The 15,867-nt window shown below is 37.5% G+C and overlaps 1 protein-coding gene across 1 annotated transcript in view; it reads left to right on the forward strand.

Moving 5' to 3' along the window:
* cdon (cell adhesion associated, oncogene regulated) overlaps positions 1-14,013 on the forward strand; it is a 65,500-nt gene extending 51,487 nt beyond the window's left edge. Inside the window, exons 13-19 of the mRNA XM_052152986.1 lie at positions 1,148-1,253; positions 4,165-4,287; positions 5,979-6,170; positions 7,441-7,736; positions 9,539-9,615; positions 12,686-12,948; positions 13,330-14,013. Coding sequence (XP_052008946.1) covers positions 1,148-1,253; positions 4,165-4,287; positions 5,979-6,170; positions 7,441-7,736; positions 9,539-9,615; positions 12,686-12,948; positions 13,330-13,484 — 1,212 coding nt within the window. The 3' untranslated portion in view covers positions 13,485-14,013. The remainder of the gene's footprint in view (positions 1-1,147; positions 1,254-4,164; positions 4,288-5,978; positions 6,171-7,440; positions 7,737-9,538; positions 9,616-12,685; positions 12,949-13,329) is intronic.
* Positions 14,014-15,867: the final 1,854 nt, after the last annotated feature.

Below are 15,867 nucleotides of genomic sequence, written 5' to 3' on the forward strand. Positions count from 1 at the left end.
ATCAAGAAAGAGCTCTGAGGAGTGGAACGGAGCAAGCTATTTTTAGAAAAAAGAATGTATGACACTTTGATGTGCATGAAAGACCCACAAAAGAAAGAAAGAGAAGATAGCAGATGTTTGACTTTGAAAGGGATCATGAGTGTATGAGATGTTTGCTAAAACGAGTCATTTAGAAATGATCATGGTTATGACATCACAACCATGAGCACTTTAGTATATGACCGCTCGCACTTACATATAAACGCCTATTCAGGTTTTATAGTCACGCGTGGCCCTCAGGGTTGTTTTTATTAATTTCAGGTGCAAAGAGGTTAGCCAATCAGAAGCAGATGCAAATGTTATTATTTGCATATGGAAGTTTTAAAGAGACAGCAGCTCCAAAAACAGCCTGTTTAATTTTAAGGTTTAGAAAGAAGGTGGAAACTGGTCATGTAAAACTACATATTGCATTTTTGGTGCACATTGACTAAAATTAAATGCTAAAACTACTTTATGCTTAACTAGACTGTGGAACGATGTGCTCTATACTAAAACCCAATTAACAAGATGAAGTCAATTTACAAAAGAATTAATATAAACAAGGTAATTTACATAAAAAAAATGCATAGTAACAGAGCAACATACAATTGGGTCTGTTCAGCACACTATGGCCGCTATGATGTTACCGAGGCCACAGAGAACATGTGCATCTTAAGCCGGGTTTTAAACATATTTATAGAGGTAGAAGAGTTTTAACGCATCATAAAAGTTCTACACATTCCCCATCGCTTGCATGTTTGTTTATTCAATATTTTGGCTAATGTCATGATGATTTCAGCTACCAATGAGAGTGTAGTATTCTCAGCTCCATTTAAAACATTTTACTACATTTAAATCCCTTCCTCACAATTCCACAGATTTTCTCATATTAGAAGACTCATATTAATTGAGATTATAAATTGAATATGTTGTTACAACACTTCCAAATGCAAGAACATTTTTAACCTTCAATGAAAATCTACCATATATGAGCAGATCGTCTTCTTATGAGTATGGTTAATCTTTACTCTGTTTCTAATCTTTTAATGGAATAATATTTTGCCAGTTTGCCAAAATGTGACAACAAAAACAATACTTTTCTTTCAATCTCTCTTTCTGTTTTTCATAGTACACTCCTTCCAGTAACAACAACACTCCCATCCAGGGATTCTACATTTACTACCGGCCGACAGACAGCGACAATGACAGCGATTACAAGAGAGATATGGTGGAAGGTGAGATCACGTATTTGTTTTTGTTCTGTTGTTCCTCATGCTGTGGATGTCCTGAGAGGAGGAAAGTGGTGCTGTTGGGGAGCATAACGGTATGTGAATTATCAAAAAATGAACCCTGAAAAGGTGATCAGGACCTAAACAGGAAGCTGAGGGATTTTATTTTGTAATAATGACCAATTTAGGGTAGTGATAGTGATATCAGAATCTAAACTAGCACAGCTATGTAGACATCAGTAGCCTGGGATATCGGTTTAAGCAGTTATACAAATATGCGTCCCGCAGAGTGCTGTGATTGACGAATCAATATGAAGTATCCCAGAGAGTGTGTAATAAGAGTGTGTAATGTATATTCTGTCTGAGAGGAGGCGGGGCAAGGGAAGCATAATCTGTTGATTGATGTGGAGTGAATCCCGCACTCAGAGTAATGAGCCAGTGTAAAATGTGTTTTTAATAAATGGCTGCCGCACTAATGGGCCTGAACTGAAACTCGATACTGACCACTCAGTGAGAGACTTGAGTTTCTGAGAGGAATGTTAACTGCCGTCCCCACTCTTTTTACTTTTTACCCCCTCTTTCTGTCTCCGCGTCCAGCGTGACCCTCATACCTCTCCTCCCGCCCAAATGGCAAGCTGTTAAAAACACACTGGGCAGATAAGATGACTTCATAAGTCTCGAGGTTTACTAGATGTGCACAGTGTCAGTGTTTGAGAAAACTGAAGGGTTACCCATGTAAAGATGTGTATTGCAGTGTTTCCTATAGAATTTTGTGAAGTTAATGTGAAAAGCTATTTGCAACCCTTTTTACTTCTCTAATCAGTCATATTTCCAAGTAAAAAATGATATTCACATTTGGCAGTGGTGAAATGTGGGTGCTACCAAAGTCCCTTTCATGTCTTACACATCTGGGATGGCATGAGAGTGAGTAAATGATGAGAAAATGTTTATTTTGGCTAGTCAGGTCATGGCAAGTCAGTCCATTTGTATTTGATCTACACCACTACATGTTGGTAATGCTCCCAAGCAGCTATTTTCTATGTAAACAAGCGTCATAAAAGTACAGCTCCTATCTGTTTGAATGGGAAAAGACCAGAATCTCCAAAACGGTTGGTCAAGATTACTATCAAAGAACAAATATCAAATCAGCTGTAAAATCTGACAACAATGGTCTTATAAATTTAGCATGTTAAGTTTTTTTTTTTTCAGACTGGTCCAGCTGATGCGAATGTGCATTTTCTCAGAGTTGACTGAGAGGTGATGTTTGTATCTAAAAGGTGGTTGGCTCTTTTACCTGTAAGGCCATACTGGGCAAAACTGTTTAAAGGGATAGCTCACCAAAAAAAAATAAAAAATTCTCTCATCATTTACTGACCCTCAAGACATCCCATATGTGTAGGAATTTCTCTCTTGTACTGAACACATAGGAAGATTTTTTTTAGAGAATATATCCTAACAATGCAAGTGAATTGGAGCAAGTTAATTGTAAGGTTAAAAAAAAAGCACATAAATGGACCGTAGAAGTAATCCATACGACTCCAGTGGTTAAATCCATATCTTCAGAAGCAATATGATATGGACATTTAAGTCCATGTTTACTATACATTTTCCTCCCTGCCTAATAGGTGGCGATATGCACAAAGAACAAAAACAAAAGAAGAAGAATGTGGAAGTGAAAGTTAAAGTGGAGGATAATTGCAAAAATAAAAAGCACTTAAATATTGATCTGTTTCTCACCCACACCTATCATAACACTTCTGAAGACATACATTTAACCACTGGAGTCTTATGGATTACTTTTATGCTGGCTTTCTGTGCATTTTGGACCTTCAAATGTCTGGTCACCATTCACTTGCATTGTATGGACCTACAGAGCTGAGATATGTTTCTAAAGATCTTCGTTTGTGTTCTGCAGAAGAATGAAAGTCATACACATTTGGGATGGGTGAGTAAATGATGAAATATTATTTTTGGGTGAAGTATCCCTTTAACTACACGTTGTCATATAGATATATCCCGTGAGTGAGTCAGATTCAGAAACCGCTCTGATGGATTTAGCAAACAATTTGTTAGACTGCTTTGAATCAATATCTCGTGAGTTCATTGGTCTCTCTTTTTTTTTTTTAACGATTCATGAAAAGAACTGGCTCATTATAGTACTTCAGTAATTAGATTGTGAATAGGACAACATTGTTAAAAGTGCTGTTTATATGTTGTCTTTGTATGATTTTGAGGTACACATTTGCAAATTCAATTCAGAATGCAAATACACAACTAGGGTTAAATGTAGTTTCTCTTGTTGTGGTGCTGTAGATTCAGTAGTGATGCAGGAAACATTGTTATATTATGTGTGCAAGAGCAAATGCACCACAAAACAGTCTGTCGATACGTCTACAAGTGTGTGTATTGGGTTTTTTCATTCTCATTATGCAGTATAGCAGCTGGTTGTTTAGAGTACTCCATGTCTTCACTATATTAAAATGTGAATTGTGCTACACAAATAAAATAATGTGCCACAAACTGTAATTAGAGGGCTGGCTCTGAATATATGTGTGCGAGAGACTGCGGCAAGTGGCTGCTGCAGTGTGTGTGTGTGTGTGTGTGTGTGTGTGTGTGTGTGTGTGTGTGTGTGTGTGTGTGTGTGTGTGTGTGTGTGTGTGTACACAGGGCCGTGAGTGTGTTCAGTGGGAATACTGGAGCAGTGCCAGAACAAACGTTAAGCTGCCTTATAAGGAGGCTGTCTGGAGTAGAGCAACTGTCTGAATTCTAGTGGGACTCAACTGAGTGAGAGCGTGTGTGAGCGGGAGAGAAAAATTAGATTGAGCAAATGAATTGTGGTTTGGAGAGAACAACACATGCTTTGAGAGAGGCCCGTCTCATTCAATAATGTCACTCTATTTACTCCTCCTCCCCCCAGGCTTCAAATTCTGGCATATGATTGGTCAGCTCCAGCCAGAGACATCATACGACATCAAGATGCAGTGTTTTAATGACGGCGGCGAGAGCGAATATAGTAACGTCATGATCTGTGAGACCAAAGGTGAGAGATGGTGGAATGCTATACTTAACCTGCAGACAGGAACCCATAAAGCTCCTGCTGTAATGACAGAGTAAAGAGAGCTATTGTTTTATTAGAGGCAAGACAAAGAGACATTTTGCTTAGTCTCCTTTGCATCATTTGCTGATTACTACCTTTAATGCAACACTGTCAAATCAAATCAGAACGTCATTAACAGCCAGCGCAAATAAAAACAGCCTGTGCAAGACTACCTGCTACTTTAAAACAGACACATTGTGATATGCAAATAACAGGGAATAATCTCTATTACTGTTGCTCAAACTTCATACAGAATTCAGTATCACCTGATAGCTATATATTGATTAGGAAACATGTCCTTACTAAAATTAACCATGTTTTACTACAGTAACCATTGATTAACCATGGTATTTGTAGTTAAACCATAGTAACCACAAAATTAACCATGGTTACTACAGGCATGGTTACTATAATATTACCATAGTAAAACCATGGTTTAATTATCGTGAGGGTTAAACAACATACATTTATAGTTAATATAGACTAATAAACTAGAAAACACCCTATTTTATATAACTGAATCAACATATAGTGATAAACTGCTGCAGTACACTAAATATTTTGCTTAAAAAAAGAAGGCCTAGTTCCTTTAATGGCTATTTTAAACTTACAGGCTTCTTTTAGGTCGCCTAAAAAGATGGAATGCAGTGACATTTTTGTTCTGCCAAGGTGTTCATTTGGCGATATTTCTCCTGTTTGTGCATGTCTCTAAAATTCTGAGCAGGATATTGCTGCAGGCTGAGCTCCAAGCAAACCAAACCGCCAGCAAAGAAATCAGGAGCACCTAACCCCTAACCCTTTCCCTCACCCTAACCGTGTGTGGAAGTGGCGCCCCCCTTTGGAGTAACCCCGCCCCTCCTGGCATAACCCCTCCCTCTTTTGAGACTTCCACCCACATTTGGAGATCTTCGGCCTGCATCTATACCTACTTGAGCACAGACATACAGAGCTCCCTGTATAAGTGCCACACCCCTTTCGAATGGGGTCCAATTCAAAAACTTGGCTAGACAAAGAGAGTTGATGATTGGTTAAAACTAATCATGGGTGTGGTTTGGAGTTTTTTTTTTTTCACAATTGCACGTGCCAGCTGAGGAGTAGTTACCTAGGTTACTATCGTTCAAAATGGATAACATTGAAGCCTGTCTCTCAGAAATTTTGCAGAAGTAATCTTTTTTCTCTTTTTAATGATTTAAAACAAAAACAAACTCAGTTTAAACTGACACCGCATGTAGTATTAAAGTCGGCTTCTTTCGCCTAGAGTGCTACTAAAGTATTAATCAGGCTGTGCGGCGCTCAAGAGAATCAGTGGATTATTTATATGGTCCCAACGCGAAATATAAGGAAATAGTTTATTTTAACCTGCTGATTTTCTTGACCTTTCTGAAAGAACCGATTCACTTAAATTATTTGGTTTTCCCAGCGCTACATAACCATAACCCTAACCCTAACTTAACCCTAAATGTGAATGTATGTGAGCGTGTTTGATCACTCCCTCGGCTCCATTGCAGAGTTCGCAATACAAGATTTTACTTTACAGTAAATCTCAACAGCAGAGAGTGTCATATTGTCTTGAAAGACATTTAGATGTTTAGTCCTCTTAAACTCACTTTTGTTCTCTCTCTCTCTTTCTTTAGCCCGTCAGCCTCCAGGTGTACCCAGTCAACGCCCCATGACCCCTCCAGGCACATACCCTGTTGATACTCCCAGCCAGCCTGGCGGTCTGCTCTACCTGATCGTGGGCTGTGTTCTGGGTGTCATGGTTCTCATTCTGCTGGTCTTCATCGTCATGTGTTTGTGGAGGAACCGTCAGCAGAACAGTCTACATAGTAAGTGTTGAACTTCATGTTTACTTCCTGGTCTAGTTGTTTTTGGTTTGTCTCATACTGACTGTGTAAAACATTAATTAATGATCAGACTAGTACAATACTGGGATACTGGGGGATGGGACAGACACAGTAGGGTTAAGGGGGGAAGAAAATACCGGTTTTACACGAGAGACATGGAAGACAGGGTGCACACGACTGAGAGCAGGTGGGAGTCTGAGCCGCACCGCCGCTGGACTCAGGACCTTTGAGATGCGGTAGGGCCCTATGAACCTGGGTGCTAACTTGCATGCCGGCACCTTAAGAGGTAGGTCCTTAGTGGACAGCCATACCCTCTGCCCACAGACATACTTGGGTGCCGGAGTCCGCCGGCAGGTCCCCTGCCCGAAGCAGGACCTCTCTGGCTCTTCTCCAGGTTCTTTTACAACGCTGGTCCTATCACTACTGTTGTAATGTAATGAAGTAATGAGAATAATATCAGTGTTTTTTTTAATGTTGCACATCTGTAAGTTTAAAGGATATGTCAAAACCCTTGTGAAATTGAGTTAGAGTCCACTTTTTAATCTAGGCCAGGTTTTCACTCCTACTTCTCGGCCCTTTGAAGATCTCTTTCTTCCTCCCTCCCTCTCTCAATGAGATTGAGTAACAGAGTAAACAGTGCTGGTCACAGTGGTGTGTATAAGTAGTAACACAGACACTCCTCTACAGAAATAGGCCACAAACAGGTCCTGTATTATCTTTGATCACATAATCTGGTTCACTGCTAGGCAGTTTTACATGCGTGTTTGCTATAAACAATCTCATGTTCTAATTTTGTAAATTGTTGCTGTTTTTCAGCATTTGTTCAATTTAATATTAACTTGTTGACCATAATTTTCTCTTTCAATCTATTAAATAGATAATATATCAGCATCAAGATTTTAGATTCAAATAAATATAAATGCATTGAGGAAAAGTTTATATCTTAGGTCCTGTAATTGATCCACATTGTTTAGTTTTACACCATTTTTAACACTTTGTTTTGTCTTCTAGTACATTTTAAATGGTCCTGTGGTGTGACAAAATACAATTTTAAAAGTCTAAATTATTAATGTACTTTCCTAAGTACATTTAAGGTCATAAAACTGGATGCATAATAATTATAAAAAAGGCTGTTTAAAGTGTTTTAGATGGAATATATAGCACGTCTCACCACAGTTACATTTCTCAAAAGTATTTTATGTCATCTATCCATTATTAAATGCAATAACACATTTCTAAATATTCTTTGTAGAATACGACTCTCCGAGTTACCTATACCAGTCTGCGGAGATGAACGGCCATGTTCTGGAATATTCCACTCTGCCTGGCTCCAGCCACGTTAATGGAAGCGTACATACAGGCTGTGGGCACACCGCTCCCATGATGCCCCAGGGCTGCCATCACCTCCACCACAAGTTACCCAACGGACTGGCTCTGCTGAACGGATCAGGAGCCCTCTACCCTGCTGGGCATCCCCACACACATGATACCTCCCTTCCCCACAACACCATGGAGTACGATCACGCACACCCTCACCACCTTCATAATGTGAGTAAATGTTTGATCAAACAAGGTTGCTTGCAGAGTGTTTCAATGTAAATATTTTGTTTTATGTATAATATAGTACTATGATATACTATAATATACTAACACAAAACTGTAGAGTACAATATAAAATAGTATTTTGAGAGGTTGTGTTGTATTGTGAATATAGCAGCCATTTACCTGCTTGCCCTTCAGTCATGACAGCATTCACAATATAGCATCACTTCGACTGCCATGTTGCTTTTTATAAATGATTACTTCATAACAAACATTCTTTTTGCCAATGCCAATGAAATATTTTCAATATTGCTCTCAATATTGTGCTGCTTGGTTTTAATTACAGTATAATATGCATGTTTATGTATCATACGATACATATGGTATTGAATATCATACAATACAAAACAATATTGTTTTACATCCCTATATTATATGCAATGGTTTTGATTTGTGTAATATAGTAGTGTAGTAGAGTAAAGTGTAGTACAGAGGGGTATTGTAAAGTATAGTATTATGTGAAATGGTATAGAATTGTATAATATTGTACAGTGTATTATAGTATAGTTTAGTGTCATATAGTATAGAGTGGTATTGTGTAGTATAGACTAGTATAGTGTAATAATATGGACAAATGTATTGTATTGTATAGTCTAGCATAGTATAATAATAGGTACAAAGGTATAGAATTGTATTAGATAGTACAGTGTAGTGAAGTATGAATTGTATTGAAGTAAGTAAGTATTGTGTAGTGTTATGCTATACACAATGGTATAGATTGTATAGTATAGTACAGAGATGTATTTTTATAAAAAAAATGTACGATACCCAGCCCTACACAACAGTCAAAAAACAAACCGTGAGCGGCAGTTCTGAGGACAGAAATGTCTTGTTGATGAGAGAGGTCAACAGAGAATGGCCAGACTGGTTTGAACTGATAAAGTCTACAGTAACTCAGATAACCACTCTGTACAATTTTAGTGAGAAGAATAAAATCTCAGAATGCTAATCTGAAATGCAGGTTGGCACTGTTTTGGTGAGGGGGACCTACGCAATATTAGGCAGGTGGTTTTAATGTTGTGGCTGATCATTGTAGACTGGAATTGTATAGTACAGTATAGTATTTTGTTCAATGGTATAGTACAGTACAGTATGGTATTATAAACAAAGGTATAGAATTGTATAATATAGTACATCATAGAGTAGTATAGTTTTATATACAGTGGTATAGGATTGTATAAAATAGGTCAGTAAAGTACAGAATTATGTACAATTATATATAATTGTATAATATTGTACAGTGTTGTATAATATTGTACAGTGTTGTATAGTATAGAGTTTTGTTGTATATTATTAGTATAATAGTAGGTGCAAAGGTATAGAATTGTATAATATAGTACAGTGTAGTATGGAGTGGTTTTGTTTAGTATAGTGTAGAATGGTATTGTGTAGTATAGCATGATATAGGCTAGTGAAGCATGGTATATAATTGTGTAGTATGTACAGTAGAGTACTGTGCAGTGGAATGTTGCATTGTATAACATGGTAGTATTGTACATTATGGTTTGGTATAGTGTAATATAATGCAGTATAGTATAGAGTAGCATGATATAGTATAGTGTGGTACTGTGTAATGATATGATATAGCAGTATAGTGCAGTGTACTATAATATAGTGATACTGAATGTGGCTTGCAGTTACAGTTTTGCAAATGTATGATTTACAGTATTGTTTGAGTAATGAGAAGTGAAATGCAGAATGTTTTAGTTGTGATCTATAATGCTCATGTTCAGTATGTGTTTCAACAGGGTGGTATATACACGGCTCTGCCCCAGAACGACTCGTCTGACTGTATGAGCTGTCAAAATTTCTGCAACAACAACAGGTGAGAGAGAGAGCGAGAGAGCGCTTGAAAAGTCAAGCCCAGTAGCATGTTATTATGTTTCACTTAGCACGCCTCCAATCAGCAAACCAATCATCTGCCCCATCTGGCTCTCATTTCACCCCTGACCTGAGCTTATTCTGTTCTGCTCCAAACACACACACACACACAAACGGCAGCTCCCCTCCATGAGATTTGTTTGTGTACTCTAGTGTGTCCGGCAGTAACAGTTTACACTGAACGCACCCTCGCTACAGTCTTAATGAGCGGAGTGTTTATTTAGTCGCAGTCAGCAGGAGAGCAGAGGGAAAACCTTCAGAATTGATCTGATATCAAGAGGTTTTACAGCCTACTAACTAACTGTGTGTATCTGTATACACTTTATATCCCTCATTTCTTCCTGAGTGCATATATACAGTTATCTGTAAGTATATTTATGCTCTCAGGTATTGTTTGTTTATATGATTATGCATATCTGTATGTTGAAGCCTCTACATCTTATCAGCATGTACAAACACACAGAGACACTGGCTGTTGAGTCTGTTCAGGCAGCATAGAGGCTTGTGGAAATACATCTGTGATGTCATCAGTGTTTGATCATATCAGAGATCCTCACAGTCCTGTTACAGCCAGTCCACAAACTCAAGCTGTACAGTAAAGGGATAATGCATGCAAAAATGAAAATTCGATCATTATTTATGCACCATGTTGTTCCAGACCTGTATGAATTTATTTCTCTCATGGAACACAAAAGGAGAACTTTTTATAAGAATGTTTAGTCAGCTCTTTTCCATACAGTGAAAGCATGTAGTGACCAGGTTTCACAACCCTTTTACATGTAATCATGTACATTGTGAGTTATAGATATCTATAATTCAATTTTCACTAGTAAAATGCAAATTCTTTAGATCAAGAATGGAATTAAAACTAGAGCAAATGCTAATTTTTGATATCATTAATTACATTTGCACTTGTAAAACATTAAATCTTGATATAAAAAACAAAGTCATTACTTATGGAAATACTCATTCTTGATGATAAAAAAAAATAACATTTGTGAAATCTGTAACTGCATTTTCACTGGTAGAATTTCACAATGTTCTCCTGTTTAAAACACATTTACAGATAGCTATAATTATTCCTTACTAGTTGAAATTCCAATTTCACATAACAATTCCAAAAAACGAAAATGATTATTTTTTATGTTAATTATATTGCAAAAATCCAATCCTGATATCAACAGTTGTACTACAACTAGTAAAAATATTTTTCTATCTGTATATGTATTTCAGCATGGTAGATTTGGTATTTCAGATATTTGGAAATAGATTTCAGATATCAATAAATTGAAGAGTAATTACTGTCTTACTAATTACAATAACATTATAAAGCAACTAGTGAAAAACATATTCATGGTATCGAAAATGAGCATTTATACTATTTGTAATTCAGTAGTATTATTTATTTATTTTTTTATTTTGTGATTAAAAGTATGTATTGCTTTTTATACAACCAACAATACAGACAAGCAAGGAACAAGTGGAGAAGGGGGTACAATATAAATATTGATATCAAAAATAAATATTTTTTTACTATGAGAAAACCTTTTAGTAATTGGTAAGAAACCCTTTTAAGATATCTTTAATTTCTCTTCAATGTGTGAAATTGGAATTTCAACTATTAAATATTGAATTATAGATATCTGTAACTGTGTTTTAAACATTAGCGAATGACAGATCCTTGTGAACTTCTACTAGTGGAAATGCAGTTACAGATACAAAAATTACAGCTTTTACTTTTTAAATTCCATTTTTGATATCAAGAATTGGTATTCGCGAGTAATGACGCAATATTTGATATCAAGAGTTACGTTTTTACTAGTGTAAATCTAATATACCAATATCAAAGATTAGCATTTTAACTAATGAAAAAGTAATTATCGATATCTATAATTCATATCCTGCACATAATTAAATGGCTAAAGGGCTTGCGATAGACCAGGGCTTGTTAAGCTCCAAAAAGGACCAAAAAAGTAGTCCATATGACTTGCATGCTATATTCCAGGTCTCTGAAGCCATACAATAGCTTTCTGCATGGAACTTGAAGTTGTTATTCACTGGAAATCTTCCAAATCTTATTCGAATTCACAAATTAAATTTGGTGTGTCAAGATGTGGCAAACTAGGCTTTAGGTCAATGAAACCGCATTCAATTGGTTGTCACGTTGTGTTACTTAAGTTTAAATTTAAAAAAGTTTAAAGTAGCTCCCAATGGGAGGCTAGCTCCTTGCATGGCAGCTCTGCCGCCATTAGTGTATGAGTGTGAGTGTGTGTGTGTGAATGGTTGAATGGGACACAGTGTAAAGTGCTTAGGTAACCTCTAAGGTTAAAAAAGGCGCTATATAAGTGCAGACCATTTACCATATGCGCAATAAATTAGATTTGAACGCTAAATTGGAGGGGAAGATTTTCTGTGAATTTCAACTTAAATTTTGGAAAACAGCTATTGTATGGCTTAAGAAGACTAAATGGTGCAGGTTGTATGGAACAATAGCACAAAAATCATATGGACTTCTTTTATGGTACTTTAATGGAACCTTTTTGGAGCTTGACAGACCCTGTCACTGTATACTTTCATTGCAAGGAAAAGAGCAGCATGAAGATTTATCATAAATTCTCCTTATATTCTCTACAGAAGATAGAAAGCCATATGTATTTGGAACAAAATGAGTAAATGACTTTTCACTGAACTTTTTCTATCGCCTCATTGACGTCAACACTCTCTGTCATTACATTCACTTGCGTTAAAGACAGGCCAGAAACCTGTCCATGCAAGTGTCATAACTCTTGACATATTTTGAAAGATCTGAATAGAAATACTTCATAAATTGAAATATTGGCAAGAGGACATCAGTTTGTAGACATAGGCTGTACGAGCATTAGCATGTTTGGTGCAGGTCACCTATACTTAGATTTGGGAAAGTCAGTGTCTCTGGCTCAATGAGGTTGCCGTTTACCTTCTTTCTTTAGTTTTGTCAGCATAAGTTAAGCTTTGCGTTTGTGTTTTGTGACCAGGTGTTACACAAAAACCAATGGCACTTTCTCGGGTGGCACTCTCCCTCTAATGCACCGTGTGGCTGCGCGCCAACCCGACGGACTCGAAATGATGCCTCTCAACTGTGTTCTGTCTCGCTGCCATGGACGTGACAGCTCGCAGCTTAACGGCACCCTGGAGAGAGATTCAGCCAAGGAAGCAGAGGAGGGCAAGGCTCCACCCCTTTCCCAGAATTCCCCTTGTCTGCCTGGGGAAACGAAGTCCAGCTTTGAACAGCAGAGAGGTGAGTTTCAGCATTATAAAGAGCTCTCTGATTCAGTCTGCCCTCCTGCTGAATAAGGAAGGCCAGTGTTTCCTCTAAAGCCATTCAGGAAATTACTGCATTGGCAAATCGTACATTACCCATCATGCAATATTATTTTACCTGACTAGACTGATGAATACTAGTACTCCGAAGCTCCACCTCAGATTTTATATCCAGTTCTATCCAATCCATACTGCAGGGGGGTGTTTTTTATAAACTGCATTAGTGCTCAATGCATCAAATCATGAACAAGGTAAACAATCTATCAATGTATGAATCACAGTAAAAATATTATATGTTCTTGACACCCCTGCTAGATCTGGTGCCTAAATTCTTTCTCTGTGTGTGTGTGTGTAACAGGAGGACAGCCCATGCAGCATGAAGATTCGGAGGGTCCTGTGGTGTGTTGGGAAAGGCTGGGATTGCCAGATTTGGACTGTACGGAAAAACCAGTCTGGATTTCTACTGGAAGCCTGACTGGAGATCTCATCCAGCCCACAGCGCAGGAGGTCTGAACACACTTTTAATGAAAAACAGACACGGCAAACGTGCATGCATTCACAAAACACACGGAAGAGAATGTAAGAAATGGGAACATGGATAAATTCAAATCAGGAAACGGACAGTGATGGAATGGTCAGAGACAATGTGATGTGAAGTGGACACTAAACTGACCGAGTACAGAGCTGGAACAGACCGATAAGGGAAAGAAGGATGGAAATAAATAATGTAAAGGAAAGAATGAAGAGACTTTTTAAGGAAGGATGGTGGAAGATTCCAAGGCTGAAACTGACTTTTAAAAGCAAAAACTTAGATGACTTATTTATTTTTTGTAGTAGTAAAATATTATTTCATATGAATGTATCTGTTGTAAGAAAAAAAGTTTGTCTTTTATATTATTTTTTTATTTATGCTTTTGTTTCGGATGAGATACTTTTTTTTATTTTTTGTTGTTTATTTGACTATATTTTTTTTGGTTTGTTTATGTTCCACACTGCGTGGAGTTTAGCCATTGTATGTGTAAAGTTTTGTAATAATATAAAGAGAAGATTAAGTATTACGCCTATTTTGTTCTTCCTCTGAAGTCCTTATGCTGTGCGTTAATATGTGAAACACAAGTTGCCCTTTACATCTGATCTGAAGTCAGTATTAGGCGCACTTAATGGCGCTGGCACCAGGGCTTTCTTATGCAATGTCTACATTAATCCGGATACATTTGAAAATGGCATTTTCGTTTCAAAACGCTCTCCGTCCACACTAACGTTTTCTAAAAGTTGCTCGTCCTCACTGAAACGTATGAAAATGCTTAAATCGTGTCACTGCGCATGCAGAAAATCCCCGCTGTACAGTCTGAAACACAATTGTCTTCGTGTTCCGTCGCCGGACACCAATTCCGAGTAAGCTTCCCTTCACCTTTGATCCATTCAATCCAAACAATCAAGATGGCGGCCCATGTTGTAGCTGTGTTGTTGTGCCTGCAATCCACTTTGATAGCGTTGTTTAAGATATAGGTTACTTTGTACAACATTTACATAGTAAATTGCATTTTAGACCGTACGTGGAAATTATGTTGAGCTGTTTTTTTTTGTATTTTTGTTTGAATACTCATCTTTTTCTCTACGTTTTGGCCTTCCGTCCACACTAAGATTGTGTTTTGACAGTGAAAACTGAGCTTTTCGAAAACTCCCTTCCAAGAGGATACATTTGAAAATGTCATCTTATCGTTGTAGCGTGAACAGGGAAAACTGAGATATTCAAAAGCTATGACATGTTTCTTGTCATGTGATCCATTCAAGTCAAAACAATAAAGATGGCGGCCCATTTTGTTCTCAAGCCTTTTTGTGCTGATGAGAAACTTTTGGACAATTCTTGAAAATGGCATTGTGGATGGAGAACAAAAACAAAAATGCAGTTTTCAAATGTATCCGGATTAATGTGGATGTAGCCTTTGTTAACAATTTTGTTTACAATGTTTTTTACTTTGTTTACTCTTAGTTTTGAGAACATATTTTAATGTGTAAAGTAAGGCCAGAAACATATTTTCATCCATGGAAATGCTCAGAACGGTGCCATATTCGTTATCAGTACCGGCACCCTGTCGGTGGAAAAAGGGGTATCAGAATAATTTACCCCCTGAGTATCCTGTAACTGCAGCAGGTCTTTGAAGTTTGACCCCAGTCTGTCCCTCACTCCTACAGTGACCCACAACTGGTGGATGGTTCCTCATAAACCTCTTCATCTTCCAGCCACACCTCCTCACATCTCTCCATGTCTTTTTGTTAACTACAAACAAACATGAGAGTGCTTGGATGACCTTTGACCCTCCTAGTCTCTGTTGACAACACACAAGTGTTTTTGTTTGGTTGCTGAGTAGAGCTCATTACTGCTGTCTTCTTTCAGGTTCAGATGTGGTTTGCACTCGGGTTGACTGTCTAAACAAGCAGCGGTCCATGTGGCGGATGGTGCGTCGTCATGTTTGCAGTCTTTTAACAGCTGATTTCAGGGTAGTACACTGCAGAAAGTTTTAAAGGAATAATTAGACAAAAAAAAACAATTATGTCATAATTTACTAAAATTCTTTAGTTGTTCCAAACCTGTAGGCTTTCTTTCTTGTGCTGAAGGAGAAATTACTTTAAAGATTAAAAAAGGAAAATTATTGTAAAATTAGTCCTTGTGACTCATGCGTCCTCCAAAGGCATTCAATAGATTTTGGTGAGAAACATCCTTGTTCACAGGATAACCTGTATTTTATACCACTAAGCAATGCAAGTTCTACTTCATCAAAATTATATAAACTACTGACAAACTATTGTAAGATTTTGGGGATTTTCTTTTGCAGCCTAACTCATATTCAGGAGCTACGCCATGTGAAGTTACAACCAGCCACTTTTTTTAAAC

This window comes from Xyrauchen texanus, chromosome 21 (assembly GCF_025860055.1).
Source record: "Xyrauchen texanus isolate HMW12.3.18 chromosome 21, RBS_HiC_50CHRs, whole genome shotgun sequence".
Taxonomy (NCBI): domain Eukaryota; kingdom Metazoa; phylum Chordata; class Actinopteri; order Cypriniformes; family Catostomidae; genus Xyrauchen; species Xyrauchen texanus.